Below are 22631 nucleotides of genomic sequence, written 5' to 3' on the forward strand. Positions count from 1 at the left end.
AAGCTCAGGGAAATCCACCATGGTACCATGATAGGGTACTACATATGCAGCAAGTTATAATTATTAGTACTATTACACAGTCAACTGTTAGTGGTATTGTGGTATTGTAACAAAGCAAGAGCAGCTCAGCTACAAAGTGGTAGACCACATAAAATCATAGACTGGGTTCAGCGCATGGTGAGGTGCAGTCATTAGATACAGCGATTCAAATATCACGTGGCCTTCAGATTAACTCAAGAACAGTGTGTAGAGAGCATCATAGAATGGGCTTCCACCTCCAAGCCTTACATCACCAAGTGCGATGCAAAGCGGTATTTGTGGGAGGATGAAGCTGCCATTCACTGCCATTCCAATATTCAGGGCCATTTAGAAATAACCTTAAAAAATAAAAAGTAAGGACAGATTTAAATTATTCTAAACTTGGACCTTACTCTCTCCCCAGGAGGACAATGGAGTGAAGCTGATTGACCCCATGGGAGAGATGGTGGCTGTAGCATGGGAGAGCTACGCAACGCAGTTGACCAACGCTGAGCAGGATGCCCTGCTGACCACTCTAAAGGACATCATTAAGCAAGAAGCCATCAGTATGGACAAGAAGGCCATGGTCTTTGTTGGGAGAGACACCAGGTCATAATTTTTTTTTTGTCCAAACCAAGGTGACTTTGCATGACTGTTCCTATACAGACCCTAACTTGCTATTGAAGCAGCCAGTGGAAACAGTTTGCTGTAAAATGTCCTTTATTTGTCCCCAGGCTCAGCAGTGAGGATTTATCACAGGCTGTGCTGGATGGAGTTTCTTCTCTGGGTGATCACAGTCATGGTTAGTTCTACAAACTTTCTTGGATTAGAATTGAATTGTCATGTCTCAGGGCTCAAGGGGGAAGGAGGCGCAGAAGCGAGGCATCTTCCGAAAAGGGGGTTTACTATAAAAGAACATTAGCAAGGAAAAGGGGCTGAAACAAACACAAAGGCGCGTGGCATGAAGACCAGCAACTGAAAAGCAAACACAAACAGTAAGGATTCCAGTGTCCACATAAATGCAAGCAAGCTTTAAATGGTCTTTAAATACATGTGCAAAGTCCCTCTTTTCCATGAAAATAAAGTGTCCGATAGTTTGGGGCATCTGGAAAAATGACTGTCTGGAGAAGTAAAGGAGAGTGCCACCATCAGTCCTGTCTCGTGCCAACAGTAAAGCATCCTGAGACCATTCATGTGTGGGGCTGCTTCTCATTCACGGGTGTGGGCTCAATCACAATTTTGCATAAGAACACAGCCACTTCTCCCAACCATCCAAGAACAGTTTGGTGAAGAATAATGCCTTTTCCAGCATGATGGAGCACCGCAACATAAGGTTTTTCTCTGGAGAGAATAACTAGACATTTTTGAGCCGGGAAACTCCCGGAACTTAATCCAATTGAGAATTTGTGGTCAATCCTCAAGAGGCGGATGGACAAACAAACTCCAAGCCGTGATTATGACGGAACGGGCCGCCATTAGTCAGGATTTGGGCCAGAAGTTGATGCCAGGGTGAATTGCAGAGGTCTTGAAAAAAAGGGACAACACTGCAAATATTGACTCTTAGCATAAACTTGATGTAATTGTTAATAAATTGCATTGAAACTGCTTCATAAAATGCTTCAATTAAAATTATAGTTCAATTCACCACAGAAACTGACAAAAAAGACCTAAAAACACTGAAGCAGCAAACTTTGTGAAAACTGTGTCATTGTCAAAACTTTTGGCCACAATTGTACATTGAACACATATGACTCAGAACCAATCTAACATGCGTAGCTTTGAGAATTTTTTTTGTAATAATATAATACAAAAATAAATAAATTAGTATTTATTCTAATGCTGTTAATTGCTGTGTCTTTAAGGAAAAGATCAATGAAAGGGGTTGGACCTTAAAAACACACACGTCAGGGAAGATAACGTAAAGAACTGGTATTCTTTACATTACGGATAACTGCATGTACTTTCACTGGACTGTGATAGTCCTGTGATGTGTTGCACTGGAGGTCATTGCCTGCTGTTAGTGACCAGAATACAAGTGAACCAGAACAAAGCAGTGAGACCAGCTGTGTGATATTGGGAATGTCCTGGATGTCAAATTCAGTCTAGTCAGTCACTCCCCACCTAAAGATGGAGACAGAGAGTGAATAAGTGTGATTCCTCAGCGTCCCTGAACCATTTATTTGGTGCCTGTACTCCGGTGTGCTGGGTCCTGATCACCCACAGATGCCACCTATTAGGACCCTTTAAATGTGAGCCAATGTCACGGTTAATGTTTTACATGTCGTGAGTTTACGCCTCACCTGTGGCGTTACAAAGGGTTTTTTGCTTCAAATGGATCCATAAAGTTGACGAGATGCTCAAACATGGGGGCAGTGTGCCTGCTGCATTTAAACTGGCAGAACCATGTAACATGCGGTTCACAGCATTTCACACAGCTTTAACCCTCATTTATTGAAAATGTGTGATTTTGTACATTTACATAATTTATATATTTACATTGTTTGCATTTTACATATACAAACATATACAGTACAGGCCAAACGTTTGGACACACCTTCTCATTCAATGTGTTTTCTAAATGGAAAATGGTCATGAAAATACTGTATGCACCATATATATATATAATGTACCCAATTCAAATAAAGGTTTTAATGGCTCAGCAGCAAATGTCCAGATTATGGGGCAGTGGTGGCCTAGTGGTTAAGGAAGCGGCCCCGTAATCAGAAGGTTGCTGGTTTGAATCCCGATCTGCCAAGGTACCACTGAGGTGCCACTGAGCAAAGCACCGTCCACACACACTGCTCCCCGGGCGCCTGTCATGGCTGCCCACTGCTCACTCAGGGTGATGGGTTAAATGCAGAGGACAAATTTCACAGTGTGCACTGTGTGCTGTGCTGCTGTGTATCACGTGTGACAATCACTTCACTTTCACTTCACTTATTAGCAGTAAGTATACATGGTAAACTTTGGCTAAACTTGTCTGTTCCTTTTAGTGATGATGATGAGCCAAATGATTGAGTCAGTTGTAAGTAGATAAAGTAGAACAATTGTTCTCTGATCCTTTTCTTTTATGGGAAAGTGTAATGCTGTAGAGGCTTCCCACACCATGGCACCTCCACTCGCAAAAGTTTTGAATATCTTTGAAGGCACTGTCTGGACCATCAGCCTCGTTTCAGTTTGATCAGTTTTCAGTTCATTCAGATTACATGGTATGAAGAATACATTTTCTACCCATTTTGTGTCCTCTACCAATTTTTGGTGTCTGTGTTTTTGCTCTCTGATAGACTTTGGCCTGGTAACCACACCTCAGCTCCACTACCTGGTGCGCTGTCAAAACACCAATGGTTCCTATGGCAATGCCAGTTTGGAGGGCTACTACCAGAAACTCTCTCAGGCTTTTGTCCAAATTACGAGTAAGGTAAACGTCTGCTAAGGTCTCCATGTTTGCTTGCACAGACCAATGATGCGCCTGTGTAAACCTCACTCTCAGGTCTCAACCAAAGCCTTTGTCTTTGTTTTGCTTGTGTGAATGGATAAAACAGGGTTCCCAGGGGCCTGGAAATGTATGGAATATTAGGGAATTACTGTACAGGCATTTCCAGACCGGGAAAGTCAGAGAATTTGATCATTTGGGTGTCAAATCAGGGAAGTATTAGGGAATTTTATTAATGGCATATAGTGCAGTAGCCAAAACCTGTATTTATGTTTCTTTGTTCCCAGTGAGCGTTTTTATGTGTCTACATATGTCCTTACACTTGCTAACTTACCAAACATGCCAGGCAAGTGTAGATATGTGGCTTGAAAATAAAGAATTTTAGGACTGGCTCACCCAAAGTGCTAAAAGAAAAGATGCATGTAGAGGATGTCAGAGATTGATTTGAGGTTTTGGTTTGTTCCATTCAACACGCCAAGCCATGATATTCAACAGCAATTACATAAATGCAGTTTTAAATTGGATAACCCTTTAAATAACCTATTCTGAACAGCACCCAAATGTTGGAGGTCATGGAAAAGTCTGAATGTTAAGTCAGCCTTTGAGCGGGAACCGTGATAAAAGTATAGCATTTCTGGTGTTAATGCACCTTTTCTTATTGTCACCTTTCTTTGAGATACTGGTGTCTCCAACAGGCTGTTAAGCTGACCACTGATCAGAGCCCCTTGCGAATAGACGGGGCAAATGGTATCGGTGCTCTTAAGATGAGGGAGATGGAGCCCTTCCTCCAACAGCGGCTGTCCTTCAACCTCTATAATGATGGTACCTCCGGTCGCCTCAACCACCTCTGTGGCGCTGACTATGTCAAAGTACAGCAGAGGTCTCCTCAGGGTAATGGCCAGACGTTATTACTTCTAAATCTCCTGAGATTTTCGCCAAGCTTCTGCTCCAGGTCAGGAGACTTTGAAGCAGGTCTCTTTATCAGCTAGTAATGTTTAACAGGAAAGTAGGAGCATCTTCACCTACAGGATTCAGTTTCATTCTGCCCGGAACTATGTGGCATCTGTAACCCTCAACATGAAATTCATTTCACTTGTTCAGTTCAGTAATATTTATCCAACCCGTCAATTCAGTTATGAAATTATTAAAGAGGAAATATAAACTCAAATTGAAATATAACAAATAATGAGATTAGATGTATTACAATAGATAAAACTAGAACTGGTTGAATATTTAAAAAGGATAATAAGTGAAAGGATTCTATGTATAAAATGGACTTGAATATGCACAGTAGCTAATTAGAGGAATAAATAAAGATATTGTTTAAAAAAAATTATAGACATTTTCTCATTCCTCTTTGCTCTTTTTTTTTGCTCTCACTCAGGGGTGGAGATGGTGGCAGGGGAGCGGTGCTGCTCATTTGATGGAGATGCTGATCGCATTGTGTATTATTACCACAACCCACAGGGGCATTTTCACCTGCTGGATGGAGACAAGATTGCCACACTCATCAGCACATTTATTAAAGAGCTGCTCACACAGGTATACATGGGGTCAGTGTTCACAGGAGTGTTTGTGTGAGAGAGAGAAGTCATTTGTGTCTTGAGTTATCTATATATATTTTATGTGCATATAGGCGGGACTGAATCTGCAATTGGCTGTGGTGCAGACAGCGTATGCTAATGGGAGCTCCACCCACTTCCTGCAAAATAATATGAAGGTGAGCTGGGCAAATCAAATCCTAAATTCATTGGTATGCATGCTGGCATAATTTTTTTCTCATGCTTGTAATTTTAATGAATAATAAGGAATTTATTATTAAATACTGCAGGTGATAGTGGAGTGTGTAAAGACCGGGGTGAAGCATTTGCACCATGCCGCACAGAAGTTTGACATTGGCGTTTACTTTGAGGCCAACGGCCATGGCACTGTGAGTACCATGCTGAATACTGAAATGTCTGACTCTACAGTGGAATGTCATGCTGTAGCGTAAGGTTTGAGAACATCTTGGAAAAAAGTGCCAGAGGGCCAATGGTGTCACCGCAAGGTATGAAGATCAGATATGGGCTACAAATTGCTCTGGACAAGAGTGTCTGCTAAATGTCATAAATGTAATGTATATGCTTGTTTTCAGCATGTCCCACAGACGCGCCATTTAAAAAAAATAAACTCATGAAACAGGCCTGGACAAAAATGATGGTACCCGTAGAAAAGACTGAAAATAATGTGACCAAAGGGACATGTTAATCCAAGGTGTGTCCATCACAGGTCTCTACAATCTTGTAATCTGTCAGTGGCCCTATTTATGGGGCTCCAGGTAGTCACTGTGTTGTTTGGTGACATGGTGTCTACCACACTCAACATGGACCAGAGGAAGCGAAGGAAAGAGTTGTCTCAGGAGATTAGAAAGAAAATTATAGACAAGTATGTCAAAGGTAAATGCTATAAGACCATCTCAAAGCAGCTTGATGTTCCTGTGACTACAGTTGCACATATTATTCAGAAATTTAAGATCCATGGGACTGTAGCCAACCTCCCTTGACGTGGCCGCAGGAGGAAAATTGATGACAAATCAAAGAGATGGATAATATGAATGGTAACAAAAGAGCCCAGAAAAACTTCTAAAGAGATCCAAGGTGAACTTCAAGCTCAAGGAACATCAGTGTCAGATCGCACCATCCTCGTAGTTTGAGCCAAAGTGGACTTCATGGCAAACGACCAAGGAGGACACCATTGTTGAAAACAAATCATAAAAAAGCCAGACTGGAATTTGCCAAACTACATGTGGACAAGCCACAAAAATATCCTATGGACAGATGAGACAAAAATTTAACTTTTTGCCAAGGCACATCAGCTCTATGCTCACAGACGGAAAAATGAAGCATATCAAGAAAAGAACACCGTCCCTTCTGTGAAACATGGAGGAGATTCTGTTATGTTCTGGGGCTGCTTTGCTGCATTTGGCACAGGGTGTCTTGAATCTGTGCAGGGTACAATGAAATCTCAAGACTATCAAGGGATTCTAGAGAGAAATGTGCTGGCCAGTGTCAGAAAGCTTGGTCTCAGTTGCAGGTCATGGGTCTTGCAACAGGACAATGACCCAAAACACACAGCTAAAAACACCCAAGAATGGCTAAGAGGAAAACATTGGACTCTTCTAAAGTGGCCTCCTATGAGCCCTGACCTCAATCCTATTGAGCATCTTTGGAAAGAGCTGAAACATGGCGTCTGTAAAAGGCACCCTTCAAACCTGAGACAACTGGAGCAGTTTGCTCATGAGGAGTGGGCCAAAATACCTGCTGAGAAGTGCAGAAGTCTCATTGACCGTTACAGGAATCGGTTGATTGCAGTGATTGCCTCAAAAGGTTGTGCAACAAAATATTAAGTTAGGGGTACCATCATTTTTGTCCAGGCCTATTTCATGAGTTTATTTTTTTAAATAATTCTGTTGAAGCATGGTTGAAAATCAATGTCTGACTTTCATTGGTTAAATTTCATAGAATTTTTATTTATTATTACTTTTGTCAGATTAAAGTTATTTCTGTGACCATTGTGCGTTTTTTTTTCATTGACTGAAGGGTACCAACAATTTTGTCCACGTGTGTATATTAGTGAATTTGTAGGTCTAGGCAACAGCTCAAACTTGATATTGTGTCCCTCAAACTATGCAATGTGGCTGAGCACATTATCATAAATGGCATCAGGGAATACAATTTTTATGTTTTTTTTGTTTTTTTTTTACCTTGGGTAAAAAGTCCTCCTCATGCAGTCAATGATCTGTTTTCACCAGGTAGAAAATGGCTGTCTACATTTACATGTTTATGATGCTACCTATACATGTCAGGTTGTGTTCAGTGATTCAGCCGAGGAGCAGATTAAGGGGCTGGCTGCCGACCCCAGCCTCACCGAGGACAGGAAAAGTGCTGCACAGATGCTGGAGGACACAGTCAACCTGGTGAACCAGGTAAGCAGACAGCAGTAGGTGGCACTTTTGAAGTGTGTCCTCGTCCCTCTTCACACGCTGCCTCCCTGTGTGCAGACGGTAGGGGACGCGATCTCAGACATGCTGCTTATTGAGGCGGTGTTGGCTGTCCGGGGACTTAGCGTTCAGCAGTGGGACAAAATCTATACAGACCTGCCCAACAGGCAGCTGAAAGTCAAGGTGTGTGACTTGCAACAAATGTGAGGGACTTCCCATCCCGTAATGTGACTTCGATTGATTGTAAAGTTTATGGACTGTCCTGCAGGTGGCAGACAGGCGGGCGATTGACACAACTGATGCTGAGCGGCGAGCCACAAGTCCCGCTGGCTTGCAGGAAGCAATTGACGGCATTGTGGGAAAATACAGTCTCTCTCGGTCCTTTGTCCGGCCATCAGGCACAGAGGACGTGGTCCGGGTTTACGCAGAGGCTGACACACAGGCGAGTGTACACGTCTGACTGATTCCTGGATGAACTGGATCGCCTAGCACATCACCCAGATCACTTTGAAGAGTAGTTCCTGTAATTAGAACCGTACCCCTGTACCAACCAGACAATATGTCTCAATAAGATGTCTATCATTATAATCCATCATTTGGTTCATTAGTATTCCTTAAAAAGGTTTTTAGCTTCAGTTTGTGAGTGTGTAAAACAGGCTATTTAAATGAACTTGTTTTTAATGTGTGTTTTTTAGGCAAATGCTGACTGCCTGGCATATGAGGTCAGTCTGGCAGTGTACCACCTCGCAGGAGGAGTGGGGGAGGAGCCCAAACCCCTGCAATAATGCGAGACACACACACCGGAGACTGCAGCGTTGTAATAAAATGATCATAAATATAATGCATAAATAATGATTAAAACTGTAACTGGTACGTATAGGGTCAGTTTTCCGTTCATGGATTTAGTCCTCTAGTCCTCCACTCAAAAACACCTTTAATCTAGGACTAATTTTAATGAACATGATTCAATTCTATTTAGAAAAATGCTGGGTTCCAACACTCAAGCCTCATTTCTAACTCCATTTAAGCAGAGGTCTGCAGATGGAAAATAATATTGGATTTATAATACATTTGCCACATTCTGTTTGCACTTAGACCAGATTTATTGGTCTTGGTTTTCCGAGTACTAGAATGCATGGTATGAAGGAATTTTTTCATTAGAATCTGATCTTTCTTATGTCTTAATTATTCTCTTCATGATTAAGTACCTTAAAAAGAACAAAGAACTATTTTTCTGATTGTTTCCTATTAAATCAGTGCCATATGTGCAAAGAGAATAAAACATACAATGTTTTACTGGGTAACAAATCTTCTCAGGATTCTTGTTTTATAAGAACTCTACACATAGCACCATGCTTAATATGAAATATGAGAAATGTTTGATTCCTATAGTCTTGACTTCATTATCATACTGACTTGCTATGTATTAGTCCATAAATCCTGAATTGTGGCTTTTTGTGTAATATCAGTTAAAACTCATCATATCAATGAGCTAGGCCCACTAATATGACTGCACCTTGCAAAGAAATAAATAGAAAAGTCTTTTTGCAGAATTGTTTTGTGAACTGCAGACAACAAAAACCAGATATTGGTGATTTGCTTGCTTTTTATTGCTTTTGCTGGTGAGGTCAGAGGGGAAGCAGATCAGCCAGTGTGAAGGTTTAGCCGAAGCAGAACGGTCTGTTCTGGAGTGTCGCCCTGGCTGCTAATTAGGATAAATGCTAGATCCGGGGTGGGGATAGTTGGGGGTCTAGTCTTCAGCCTGGTTATCAGCAGCACCGGAGATGGTGAAGGTGCGTTCCTGGCTGTTGCGCTGGACCAGATTGTCCTCAGTCTTGACAGTTCTACAGGTAGACAGAAAGAACCATAGTATAAAACAACGTTCCCACACGTTTACCGATTTGTGGTTCATGCACTTGACTTAGGACCTTTGTGTTTGACTATTATGCCTAAAATTATATTAATTGGTAATAATGCATTCAAAATGTATTGGATTTTTGTATTGGAGTTATGAATGAAAATGTTTCTTTGAAGACTAGATTGATGTTAATGGTCTGATATATATATAGTGAATATCACTAAATTTGACTGTATTGCAGGTCACTGTGATTGTGGCCCAGTGCAGTAAAACGTTGATTTGACATATCATCATATCATTCATGCAAAATCTATGGGATTTGTTCTCTTAATCACTTTATCATTTGTATTAATCAGGCAGCACCATCTAGGGTATGATTCCACTGTACTTGCGTTACCTGATGAGAACAGTCTTCCTCTCCGTCATCTCCACTGCTTCCTCCTCTGAGAACCCAATCAGGGACTTTGGAGCTGTCCCATTGGCTATCGCCTTAGCAGCCCCTGCGACTCCTCCCAAATCTACGGCCGAGTCATACCCAGCTCCTGTGGAAGTGCCACCTCCTGCATGTAAGCCAGTTGTGGAGCCACTGCCAGCTGTGCTGCTGCTGACGCTTGTGATGCCACCAGCACCTGCGATGCCACCGACACCTGCGATGCCACCAGCACCTGCGATGCCACCAGCACCTGCGATGCCACTACCACCAATAATTCCACTGGAAGCTCTGGTGCTGCTGGCAGCTGTGAAGCCACTGGAAGCTGTGGCAGCAAAGCTTCTGCTCATCAGTGACACGCCGCTCACCATAGTACTCAGACGGCTGTCCTCCCCCTCAATCAGCTTCCTGCAGGACACCATGGGACAGATTAATCAGAATGTCTCTGGAAATAGGTAGACAATAAGATGCAATTGATGAGAAGGACTGGACCTTTTCTTTTATGTGTAGAGGATATTTAATGGCTGATGTGTACCTGTAGGTGGTGATCTCAATCTCCAGAGCCATCTTCACGTTCAGAAGGTCCTGGTACTCCCGCAGGTGCACTGCAATCTTCTGCTTGGTGGACTTCAGTTCCTCTTTGAGGGCTTCAATTCTTGCCTGGAGAAGACAAAGTGCATTAGTCCCAAAGTCCTGCAAGGCGGTATTGTACTGTGGTTTGGCTCAGGACACATCACTCACCAGCAAGTCCCCTTCCTCTTTCTTGTATCTCTGCTGGGTCTCACGGATCTGGGCCTGGAGCGCTTCATTCCTGGTGTTTAGTGCCTCCAGCTCACGTTGCTTTCCCTGGACCTGGACATTTTCACAGTGGTCACTAAGAACAGTGAGCTTTCATCTGTACACATGCACATTGTTTTACTTAGAATCTGTTCTGGATTTACATGGATTTACATGTCTACACGGTTTCTTATGAAGAACCTGTCTCCACGGGCCTCAGTGGTTTAAAAAAATCAACACATTAAAAGTAATAGAATGTGTAAATGCAAGAAGTCAGGTAAGAGGCAATAAACAATTCATGAAAAGGACTCACGTCTTTTTTATAACCTGTAATTTCTTGTCTCACGTTCCTTGCAGATGTCACATGCTTTGTTGATGCCTTATTGAGGTCTTGGAATTTTGTCTTATACCAGTTATCCATTTCCTAAAATAAAAAGAAGTAGAAGAAGAAATGCAAGTGGCATAGACTAAATAATAATATCTTTTTTAACAGTGTTTAAATCTATTATCATTTCAGAACTATACCTGAAGGTTGCGGGCAGCAATGCTGTCATACTGCGCCTGGATGTCTTTGAGGGCGGTTGCCAGGTCAGGGAGACTGAAAGCCACGTCCACTTTGGACACACCACCATAGATCTGAGCCATCAGCTCCTCAATTTCCTAACCAGGTTGTAGATGAAGGACTAAAATCAATATATTTGTATTTGTGGTAGATGATGATGATGATGATGATGCAATAATGCCATCTTTGAAACATTGGCTTGGTGTAATGGGACAATACAATACTTATACTTGTCCAGCTGTTATTCTTAAGCAAATTTTTGTCAAATATGCATTCACTCACGTTTGTTCGTTTCTTACCACTGACACATTTTTTAAATGTCCAATTTCTTCCTACACTTCCGTACCTGCTTGTGTATCCTCTGCAGGAACTCCAGCTCAAGTTCAAGGTTGTCCAGCTGCTTCTCCAGGGCAATGCGGGCAGATGTCGCTGCATCAACGTCCTGTAAATCACAGCACAATTCAGTTTAATCCAAATTAGACCGTGACCAGTAGATTTAAAAGAAAATCAAAAAAGGGAGAAAAAGACTAAGAAACCAGCCAGAGTTACATACAAGTAAGGAACCATAAATAAATACGGATTTCACAGGATATTACAACCTCATTCAAATAAGTCAACGACTCTAACCGGACGGAAAGCCTCGATGTCCAGCTCCGCCTTCCTCCTGGCTTCTATAGCCTCCTCGTACTTCATCTTCAGTATCTCCAGCTGGCCCGCCATGGCCTCCTTGGCAGCCACAGCCAAATCCTGCAAGCGCCAGTGCAGGGTTTAGGCTGGTGGAGTCAGTGTTTCTCGGACGGCTTCACTCTGGTTGTCTTTCCTTACCCTCTGGACTTTCATTTGGTCAGCAACTCTCTTCATCTCCCTCAGCTGGTCCTCGTAGAGTTTCCGCAGTCCCGTTGGCTTGACATAGCGGTTCTTCGAGGCATCAATCTCAGCTTCCAACAGCTTGTTCTGAGACTCAAGTGAGCGGACCTGTACAAATTATAGAAATCCAATACAACAAAATACGATGAAAAAGACAAAGGGAGTTGCTGGTCCATTCCACAAATGGCAGAAACAACTTGTTCCCCTTGCCTTCTCAATGTAAACTGCCAGACGGTCGTTCAGGGTGACCATTTCCTGACGCTCGGTGGTGCGAGTGCTGCGGAAGGCCTTGTTCTCGGCTGATGCACTCTCCAGATCAAGGGCAGCACCCACACCCACGCAGAGGGCACCCATGCTGGTGCTGCTGGAAGCAAACGTTCAAATACGATCACTTGGATCTGACCTAACATATGAAATAGGGTGACGTTTCTGCATTATTAGCAAAGCGAACCGAATGAAACTAATCTGCCAAAAATATTTAAACATGACCACCCGTGTCCTGAGGTAGAATTTCTGCTGCCGGTGTACTCTCGTTTCCATGCCAACCTATCAGGGGGTTCCAACTTGGAGAATAGGTGGGTGGTGGTAGCCTCGTGGGTAACACACTGGCCTATGAACCAGAAGACCCAGGTTCAAACCCTACTTACTACCATTGTGTCCCTGAGCAAGACACTTAACCCTGAGTGTCTCCAGAGGGGGACTGTCGCTCTGGATAAGGAGCATCTGGTAAATGCTGTAAATGTAAATTACTGTATTTACACGTATTATTGCACAGGTTGCAATAAATGACTTTACATTTGGTAGGGTGGTAGTAGCCTAGTGGGTAACAAGACACTTAACCCTGAGTGTCCCAGGGGGACAGTCCCTGTAACTACTGAGTGTAAGTCGCTCTGGATAAATGGACCATCTTGTACCTGGTGATGCGCGGTCTGGACCGGGCCCTGCGCCCCACGGACCCGGCGCGGCTGTAGCTGGCGGAGCGGCGCGGGGGTGACGGGCTGGACAGCCGGACCTGGACGTAGGACGACGCGGCCAGAGCGTCCTCGAAGTGGCGGCGGTAGGAGGACATCCTCTCCGGGCTGCGGCTCATGGTTGCTCGGTGGGCAGGTTCTCCTCTCGCCGCTCGGACCGGTTTTATAGGGCGACCCGGCACGGGGGAGGAATGTGGGGTCCGAAATCTGTCAGGCCGACGCGAAGGGGTGTAAAAATAGCGGGGTGGAGGTGCGTAATTACCGCGCCCTTCCTCTCCATAAAACTGGACTCCATAAACCAGCCCGATCACATTAAAGTGTGCGGAATTCTCCAAGAGACGAGTAATGCAAGTAAGCAACGTGTCATGAAGAGTTCATTAAGAGTTGAATTAAATCTGTCTAAATGAACATAATGTTCCGAGAAATAACGAATGGTTTTTATTCATGCACGTTACTTATTTCATTCATTCATTTCGTTAATGGTTGCACATATGAATAAATGCTGCCACATTAGTCACTGTCTCCAGATATGTTGTACGACACGCTCCTCTCCTGGACCTCCAGCAAACCTGGTCGTCTCATGGATGGTTTTTCCATGAAAAACTGAACGCGTTTATTGTAAAATGTTAGGAGCACGTGCTATGCGTCTAGACCTGATTATTAGGATGAATTTTAAAGTGGTTATCACAGTGACACTCTTCCTGTGCTGTTTAATCTGTCTAACTGTTTACTGGTATTAATGTAATCTTAATCAAACTCATGGGTCTGTTGAGTTGTAAATTGAACGTGCTTTGACCAAAGAGCAAAGATTCAAGTTAACTACAAAGTCTTTGACGTTGGTGCCATCACCTCAGCTCCTCTGCTGTTGATCTCTATGTATATGGTCATGATAAATTATGTTTGATTATGTCTGGCATGAAATCACAGAGAAAGTCTTTAGTCTAATATTATTTGATATTGTTTGTTGCTATATTAGAAATATAGTTAATTTCATTTTTATGTTTTAGTATGTTACATTACGATCTTCTTACTTTACATTTAGATTGATTTAATGGAAATATATAAACATGGCCGCGGAACCTTTGTGCCGGAACGGATGCGGCAGTCCGGACGGAACACCGCGCCGCTCCTCCGTGGTTCTGTACTCTAGTGGGTCTCGTTTGCTAGCCGCTGCCGTCTCCACTGCTCAACAAAGTTCAAGTTCCGTCTTCTACCTCATTTTCGGACGCGATGGCGGGGAACTTCTGGCAGAGCTCGCATTAGTAAGTCCTTCATCCGCGCAGCTCACGTCGCGCCCGGTTCTCTTCAGTTTAATCGCCTTTTCTGGGCCTGTTGTGTGTTAGCCGGGAGGCTAATTTACTGGCACGACGAGATTAGCACTAAAAGACCAAACATAATCCTACATATTTCATCATTGATTAATTCTGTATGCGTTTAAAAGCATCGCGTTTACAGAATATGAATTTACATCTGGTTCCTAGTTTACGTGTTAAAATAGGGAAAATGTGAATTTTTCTTTATTAATATTCGTGCTAATATTTTGTTTCTTACACTGATCTTACACTTACAATTGATATATATGTACATTTCGAGTTTGTTAACAATTAGGAAGCTACTAAAAAGTAAAAAAAAAAAAAGAAAAAATCATATTTACATTTACAGCATTTACCAGACGCCCTTATCCAGAGCGACTTACAATCAGTAGTGACAGGGACAGTCTCCCTGGAGCAATTTAGGGTTAAGTGTCTTGCTCAGGGACACAGTGGTGGTTAGTGGGATTCGAACCCGGGTCTTCTGGTTCATATGCGAGTGTGTTACCCACTAGGCTACTACCACATTGAGTTTGTTTCAAGTGACCCTAATATCAGTGTTCAGCCCATATTTATAGAATTGAATGTTTTAGCGACTGTGTATTTTTCATTATTAATATTATTAGTGTGGCACTGGGTGGTGGTGGAGGGATGTCCTGTTTGTACACTGATCCATAATTGATTAGAAGATGAATTATATAAATGCTCAGCCCTTCACCAAATAACCTTGATTGCAGTCTGCAGTGGGTTCTGGACAAACAGGATCTGATGAAGGAGCGACAGAAAGACCTCAAGTTCCTCACGGAAGAAGAGTATTGGAAGCTGCAGATCTTCTTCGCCAATGGTAGGTATTCTGTGATGGATCTGTAAGTGTAGGAGAGGGTTTCTCAGCACTGAGTCAAACTAATACACTGCCCCGCCCTGTCACTACTTGGATTTTAATGAGGAACTGGTGTTATTAAATCTGATGCATTTTAGAAGGCTCAAATTTACATGCATCAAGTAAATGAAACTACAATGATTGCTGAAATGACAATTCGGCTTAAGAACAGTCTAGACCACCATGGTCTTCCATAATGTCTGGAAAACAATCTTGGATGCGGGGGATTGTATCACTTAAACCTTTGATAAAGTCAAGTGATGGACATTAAAGGTCACCTGACATGAAAATTTGACTCTGTGAGGTTATTTAATATTAATACGAGTTTCCCTGGCCTGTCTATGGTCCTGCAGTGGCTAGACATGGCGATCATTGTAAAGAGTGTTTTGGTCATTCTGCTTCACCATTCAGGCAGATCAGATCTGGAATTTGTCCCCTTATGTCGTCACAAGGGGATTTATTCTTTCTGGTAACGCTGACACTACTTCCTGTCTGCACCAAACATTGTGGTTGGTGAACAGTGTTGTTGACGGAATTTCCGCGAATGCCACCTCAACTTCTATAGGCTGCTCTCCTCCCGCCTCGCTCCTCCTCATTAGCATTTAAGGCTACAGACACTGAAACGGCGCGTCCTGGGGAATCTGGCTGAAAGTGGCTGTAATTTTGCACCAAGGCTGAGTTTCGGAAACAGACTTCAGATACAGTATTAGCTAAGACCGATACAAAGGATAAAAAAAAAAATTGTCAGGGGACCATTAAACAGCTCGACTCACAGTTACGTTTTTATCTCAGTCGTGAGCAACAATGCAGGCGCTTACGTTTGTTTTTGTCTTTATTTCAGTAATCCAAGCCCTTGGTGAGCACTTGAAGCTCAGACAGCAGGTTATTGCCACAGCAACTGTGTACTTCAAGCGGTTTTATGCCAGGTAAACACGATGCTTCAGAGTCCTGCCCCTAACACGCTACATACAGGCCATCGTCTGACTTATACATTTCATTCAGAACCACACCCATGTTACGCATATTGCTATTAATCTGTACTGGGCTAGCTATACACTGTCCATCTAAAGAATGTGACCTGCTGTAATATTTGGTGGGACCAAATGCACCATAGCATTGTTAAAGTAATATAGTGGCTGACTAGTGTAAACCATATGATTTATAATCACAATAATTATCCTGAATCAATTGTTAAAATAACATGTTGAGGTTTGAAGGATTGTAGGCATGATGGAATTTTTTTTTGGAGTGGTATAAGCAAGTCACAAATTTGGCATTCTGAATAGGGTACGAGTATTTTTGTTGAGGATTGCATTGTAATTCCTGGTTGCTGCTATCAGATTGTCACCTTTTCATCTCAATGTGAAACATCACAATATCTTTCCTGGTTTTAGGTACTCTCTAAAAAGCATTGATCCAGTGCTCATGGCTCCTACGTGTGTGTTTCTGGCTTCAAAAGTTGAGGTAAAGCTTTAAATCACTCTGTTTATCATTATCAAAAAATAGATTTTTAAATATATATGTATATGTTTTTGTGCCCATCAGGAGTTTGGTGTTGTTTCCAATACCAGGCTTATTTCGGCTGCTACTTCAGTGTGTATGTGTATATATATATTCTTCATTTAACTTTAATGCATTCATTCATTTTAAACATCTTTGGACAGGTAAAGATAAAATTTGGTGTTTTTTTTTTTTTTTTTTTTCTTTTCAGTAAAAACCCGTTTTTCCTATGCCTTCCCCAAAGAATTCCCCTACAGAATGAACCATGTAAGTACCTGTTGGTATTTTTGGGCATAAAATGAAAAAAATTGTCTTATGTAGTAGCCAATAACAATTTTTTATTTAGACAGATCTTCTAAGCCTTTTAAAGGTCCACTAACAAAATTCAGGATGCACATTTACAGAAAGAATACACTGACCTTGAGATCATCATATGGATTGTGAGGGTTTTGATATAAAGAATGAAAAAAGACTGATTCTTGGGTCAATTTGATTCCAAAAGCTGCCCATAACCTGATGTGTATTTATGCATCCTTCTTCCCGGTGAGGTTTTTTGTTTTGCTCAAAACGTTTCCCACTCTAGAAATGTCCAGCATTATATGTCCTTACTAAACATGACAGGCAAGTGTAAATGTCAAGATATTTTGCTTGAAAGTGAAGAATTTAAGGACTGGCTCATCCATGGTGCAAAAATAGAAGATGTGTGTATATGATGTCAGAGATGGAGTCGAGGTTTTGGTTTGTTCCATTCAACACATCAAGCTGCCTATATTCCACAACAATGACGTAAATGCATTTTTCAATTCTATAACCCTTTAAAGGTCCTTTTCTGCTCAGCAGTGGACATTATATGGTAGGTCAGGGAAAATTGTGGAAAAAGTTGGGAATTTTTAAGTCCTTCTGGCACCATGGATATGCCTGCATGGATGTGTTTCTCCTAGGATGAATCCATTAGTCATCCTCACTTGCCTAGGTTGGTGACTTTATCTGAGCAGCTACATTCCGCATGCGGTGTTCACACACTTGTGGCAAGAGTGGCAGTGTCACACCAAATGAACGTGATGCGGCATTGAGGGAGTGGAATCTCTTCACCCAACTGCACCACTTCACACACAAGTGCCAAGTGGTCTTCGATGGCCTGCCAGCTCTTTTTTTTTTTTTTTTTTCTCTCTTCCCCCCCTCCCCTCTCTCTCTCTCTCTTAGCCTCGGCGCACACAATTGAATAACGTGGCATAGTTGCGTATCTTTATAGACATGCTGTTAGCATAAGTACGCGATTAGGAGCTTGGCCCGTCCCTCAACGTGGCGTTGTGACCTGTGGAGCCATTAGTTATCTTCTTCTAATGAAGACTATAACTCTCCTTTTCTCCATACAGATATTAGAGTGTGAATTTTACCTGCTGGAGCTCATGGTAAGTTCTGTCCTTTTAACCCAGTGTACTTTTGGATGTGTTTCACTTCATAAATGGGACAAAGTGCTTTATTAACTCTGGATGGAAACAGAACAAATTTTCATCTATATAAATAAGAATGTATATGATATTTTAGTCCAACCCAGTCTTCATTAGGAAATATGTATTAATGATTGTATACATGGTCATGTGCTGCTCCTGGAGCTGGCTGAAGCGGGTTCTATGTTCTTTGATTTTCATTCATTTGCTGTTGCAGGACTGTTGTCTGATTGTGTACCACCCCTATAGACCACTCCTGCAGTACGTACAGGACATGGGCCAGGAGGACATGCTTCTGCCACTGGCTTGGTGTGTGGTCTTTGTTTCCATCTCCTTGCTGTCTCTTGTATCAAAGTTAGGAATATGCTGTGAAAAACACTATATATTCACTTTTACTTTTATAAACTGCTGGTAGGACTGGGTCATCACCATTAGATATTTCCCAATGATGCTTTTTCAGCCAAATACACACTTCATCTCTCTCTCATCCTGTCATGTGCATGCTTCTCTCACACAAAATATCCTGCTACTGCTGCTATTTCTGCTACTTTTTGCATTATGTGAAAATGCCCAAAGCTGATCCCCGAGATCGAGCTGTATTTTAGCCTGTGTATCGATGGAGATTGTATAATCGCCCAGCAGTGGTTAGAGCTTGACTCCATGTACTCACCCTCTACTGAAAACCATTTCTAAACGGTTAAAGCAAACAGTATTTTTATTGCTAGTCAACGTCCGCCATTATAGAGAGATGTAAAAAAAAAAAAAAAGAAATACAGAAACACACTCCAAGTAAATATAAATATGAAATTATGGGCATAAAGAGTTTCTGCAGTCAAAGTTTAATGTAGTTACTTTAATTTACTTTTGTGTGCTGTGATGGATTGCCAAACGACCAATAGAAACAAAGCAATGAAGTGGCTTGTGAAGGATTTAATTTAACAATCATTTTACCACGACACTGCATGGAAGGGGGTCTGCTGGAGAAGAATGTCAGGTGCTACAGACCTGCTGGGTGTATTTTGACGGTGAACTGGTGCTGGTTTAGAACTGCATTATCTTACAGTAAAATGAGGCCTGGCTGTTATTATATTTATTAAATTGCTCAATTATAATGATGTTAATTTATTAAAGGAGTTTGGCAGTAATCAATATTTAGTTCTGCTGTAAGGCAAACACTGCCAAAATTTCAAAATATTCATTCATAATCTTCAAAAGTAACCAAATGTGATTAATTACTAGTAGTTTGTAACACTTCTAAACACTGTTTATAATGTATTTGAATATACCGACCAGATACATTAATGATAAGGTCATTTACATTGTTTATCTGGTTTTCTGCGAGGGAGGTATTATCATATTATCAGGTGTGTGTTATGTGTTCTTATTTGAGATTGTCTGTGCTTCTTTGCAGGAGGATAGTTAACGACACCTACAGAACGGACCTCTGTCTACTGTACCCACCTTTTATGATCGCTTTAGGTAATACCTAAACAAGCAAAATGTCCTAATGACCGTTGTGAAGCTCATTTGTTTGAGCTTTGTGTCTTCTGTTGATCTCCAGCCTGCCTCCACGTGGCCTGTGTGGTCCAGCAGAAGGATGCACGGCAGTGGTTTGCAGAGCTTTCTGTAGACATGGACAAAGTAAGTCTCTCCAGAGCTTTCACAATCAAATGACCTCAACCCTTGTAGGCCTCATTCCATTATTTAGCCTCTCCTGGTTTTTGTGCTTTTCAATGTTCCTGTTTAATTTTGCAATCAGTTCAATCTGACATCCTTGTCTGATGAATTTTGCAGTTAGAAAAAAATCTGGTTTCACTCTAGTTTCAATCTAGTTTGGTAAAACAGCATGTGATTTATATGTACTGCATGTGAACAGCATGGCTCTAAAAAAAACTCTAGTGTTGTTTTTTTTCAGTAAAGTCAAAGGATTTGTTAAAACAAGAAAGAATCTTTAATGATGTCTGTGTTGTGGGTTTAAATCATCCAGAATGATCATTAGTGTGCATGAGAGTGGTTAGTCATTGGGCTTCTCCCATTTTAAACTTTCTTTGGGGCAGCGGTGACCTAGCGAGTAAGGAACCGCCAAGGTGCCACTGACTTGCGGCAGTGGTGGCCTAGTGGTTAAGGAAGCAGCCCCATAATCAGAAGGTTGCCTGTTCGAATTCTGATCCACTGAGGTGCCACTGAGCAAAGCACCGTCCCCACACACTGCTCCCCGGGTACTTGTAATGGCTGCCAACTGCTCAATAAGCTGATGGTATAAATGCAGAGGACACATGTCGTTGTCACCGTGTGCTGTGCATCATAATCACTTTCACTTTTTGTTATACATCATTAAACCTTTGGTTCAGTTTTTGCCCTGCAACTGAAACAAATTCATGCAATTGAATAAACTTGTTAGGCGTGACTATGAAAATAGGACTTCTTTCTGTTACTATTTTTGTATTTAATATTAACCACAACAAAATTTAAATCCTTTAAACCCACATTTTATAGATCTTGGAGATTATCCGTGTCATACTGAAACTTTATGACCAGTGGAAAAACTTTGATGACCGGAAGGAGATGGCTGCTGTGCTCAACAAAATGCCCAAGCCGAAGCCTCCACCAAACAGGTAAGTATTGATTGACCCCAATCAGGACTGCCACTGGAGGTCAAAATAGTTTTCTTGATTGCAGTTCTAATTGTATGAGAGTAAAATACATTTGTGTCTTAATTTATTTTCTTCTACGTTAACGCCGCCTTTTTTCTTCTTCCCCTTTGCTAGTGAAAATGACCAGACGTCTAATGGGAGTCAGAACAGCTCCTATAGCCAATCATAGAGCTGACTAAACTACCCAGGCTTTTTTCATTCAGTGAGGCGTCATTTGTTGAACGACATGATCTGCATGGATGTTAAAAAGTGAACATAACCCGTGACGCCTCAACCAACCCCAGCAGTTCTCGGTCTGAGCTGAGTGATCAAGGTCCAGGGGGACACAGCACCTGCAACTGCTCCTATCGGACCTTCCAGAAGCAGACCAAGCTGAAAGTTGGCTATATTGTTTCTGGGGTGGGTTTATGGTTATAATATTTTAAAACTAAATAACTGGTCCTGCTTTCCTTGAAATGCCCAAAGAGCATTTTTTTTCCTTAAGGGCTCATTGGGGGAACAAAGAAAACTTGATTATTTTGTATTTTCAGTGTGTGTATGTCTGTTCTTGGTACCTGGTTGGAGGAGTTTCATTCCTCAGGGACTAGAGCAGTCAACACCCAGCTGAGCGACCTCAGGGCCATTCGAACCAGCCAGCTGACTGACCCTTGTGCTGTACGGTCAGAACTGTGATGCTGCACAGTGCACCTCTGTTGAGGGCTGTGCTGTTGGAGCGGGTGGAGATTTTGTGTGTAAAAGCTGTGGTCGACGTCCCCTCCATCTTGACTTTCTCATGCACTATCTTCCTTTCATAGCCTTACATCTGTAAATATGTACATTTTTGCTTTTTATTTTATTTTTGGTTTTGATCATTTGCAATTACATAAATTATATTAATGTTCTTCGCTACACTGACCACAAAATTTTTTTTTGCAGTCATACTGCACATCCTGTGTAATATTACTGTATTTTCTTTAGTTTGATGTTAAACTGGGGATGAGTTTACTGAATGTGAACCGTGTGGACGCTTCTTTAAAAGGTGTGATTGTGTGTATATATCAAATATATATATAATTCTTGTTACTTTGCTTTGTCCTGGCTTAAGTTGTTACTCTCTGTTCACAATTATGAAGCATGTCCTGGATCAAAACTCAATCACACCAACGTTTTATCAGCTGTTACTTGAATTACAAATGTGTGCATATATATATTCATATTATCACTCTTTTATTTAAACAAATTAATTTGGTGGCAATAAAATAAATGAAACGTGAAAACGGTTCCAGTGTCGTATTACATGTTTGAGTATTGGACCTGTTGTACTTGGAAATGTGTCTTTTAGAATCCTCCATGTCCTTAAATAAACATGGCCCTTTTTAGATCATAGAAGTCATGTTGCAAAGTTACACATTTCATTCATTTTTGTCAGATGACATCGGGAAGGGGCAGAGGGGAAAGACAAGAGAAAATAAAAGAACGTTGAAGACATAGTACAACTAAAGCATAAAGGGACATCAACTGCAGCTGCCCTGCAGTGACTACACCACATCCTCCAGGGAAGAGGGTCAGTCATCGGGACCCATCATGCAGCCTGACCCGTCATGCAGTGACAACGACATGTGTCCTCTGCATTAATGCCATCACCTTATTGAGCATTTGGCAGCCATTACAAGTACCCGGGAAGCAGTGTGTGGGGACAGTAGCTTGATCAGTGACACTTAAGTGAAGCGACTGTCATTGTGAAACACTGCAGCACAGCACACGGTGACACAACAAACTGTGTCCTCTGCTTTTAACCATTACCCTTGGTGAGCAGTGGGCAGCCATGACAGGCGCCCAGGGAGCAGTGTGTGGGGACGGTGCTTCGCTCAGTGGCACCTTGGTAGATCGGGATTCTGGAGTGGCCTATCAAGTCTCCAAACCTCAAGCCAAGTGAGGATCTGAGCCCAGCGACTGCCCCAT

At 42.0% G+C, this 22631-nt stretch overlaps 3 protein-coding genes across 5 annotated transcripts in view; 2 read left to right on the forward strand and 1 right to left on the reverse strand.

Moving 5' to 3' along the window:
- Positions 1 to 8734, forward strand: part of pgm3 (phosphoglucomutase 3) — a 14579-nt gene extending 5845 nt beyond the window's left edge. For 2 of the 3 annotated variants that reach the window (XM_029002082.1, XM_029002083.1), the window contains exons 4-14: positions 443 to 627; positions 753 to 820; positions 3303 to 3436; positions 4147 to 4342; positions 4836 to 4993; positions 5088 to 5171; positions 5283 to 5381; positions 7296 to 7415; positions 7491 to 7613; positions 7699 to 7872; positions 8126 to 8215. In XM_029002082.1, coding sequence (XP_028857915.1) covers positions 443 to 627; positions 753 to 820; positions 3303 to 3436; positions 4147 to 4342; positions 4836 to 4993; positions 5088 to 5171; positions 5283 to 5381; positions 7296 to 7415; positions 7491 to 7613; positions 7699 to 7872; positions 8126 to 8215 — 1431 coding nt within the window. Of the gene's footprint in view, positions 1 to 442; positions 628 to 752; positions 821 to 3302; positions 3437 to 4146; positions 4343 to 4835; positions 4994 to 5087; positions 5172 to 5282; positions 5382 to 7295; positions 7416 to 7490; positions 7614 to 7698; positions 7873 to 8125 lie in introns of all 3 variants that reach the window. The other variant, XM_029002084.1, reaches the window with a different exon arrangement.
- Positions 8735 to 9035: 301 nt separating this feature from the next.
- Positions 9036 to 13182, reverse strand: ngs (notochord granular surface). The gene is made up of 11 exons (XM_029002085.1): positions 12839 to 13182; positions 12135 to 12288; positions 11883 to 12032; positions 11685 to 11804; positions 11404 to 11499; positions 11021 to 11155; positions 10809 to 10919; positions 10460 to 10570; positions 10254 to 10378; positions 9686 to 10126; positions 9036 to 9274 (listed from the first exon to the last, which is right to left on the reverse strand). The coding sequence occupies exons 1-11, from the start codon at positions 13012 to 13014 to the stop codon at positions 9181 to 9183; spliced, it is 1713 nt and encodes a 570-aa protein (XP_028857918.1). The 5' UTR covers positions 13015 to 13182; the 3' UTR covers positions 9036 to 9180.
- An 813-nt stretch (positions 13183 to 13995) lies between these two features.
- On the forward strand, positions 13996 to 21949 carry ccnc (cyclin C). The gene is made up of 12 exons (XM_028953606.1): positions 13996 to 14157; positions 14943 to 15049; positions 15927 to 16011; positions 16480 to 16549; positions 16631 to 16682; positions 16797 to 16852; positions 17962 to 17997; positions 18254 to 18345; positions 19448 to 19515; positions 19598 to 19677; positions 20533 to 20651; positions 20805 to 21949. Exons 1-12 carry the CDS (start codon positions 14126 to 14128, stop codon positions 20857 to 20859), a joined length of 852 nt encoding a protein of 283 aa, XP_028809439.1. The 5' UTR covers positions 13996 to 14125; the 3' UTR covers positions 20860 to 21949.
- The last annotated feature ends 682 nt before the right edge of the window (positions 21950 to 22631 follow it).

The sequence above is a fragment of the Denticeps clupeoides genome, chromosome 14, assembly GCF_900700375.1.
Source record: "Denticeps clupeoides chromosome 14, fDenClu1.1, whole genome shotgun sequence".
Lineage (NCBI taxonomy): Eukaryota > Metazoa > Chordata > Actinopteri > Clupeiformes > Denticipitidae > Denticeps > Denticeps clupeoides.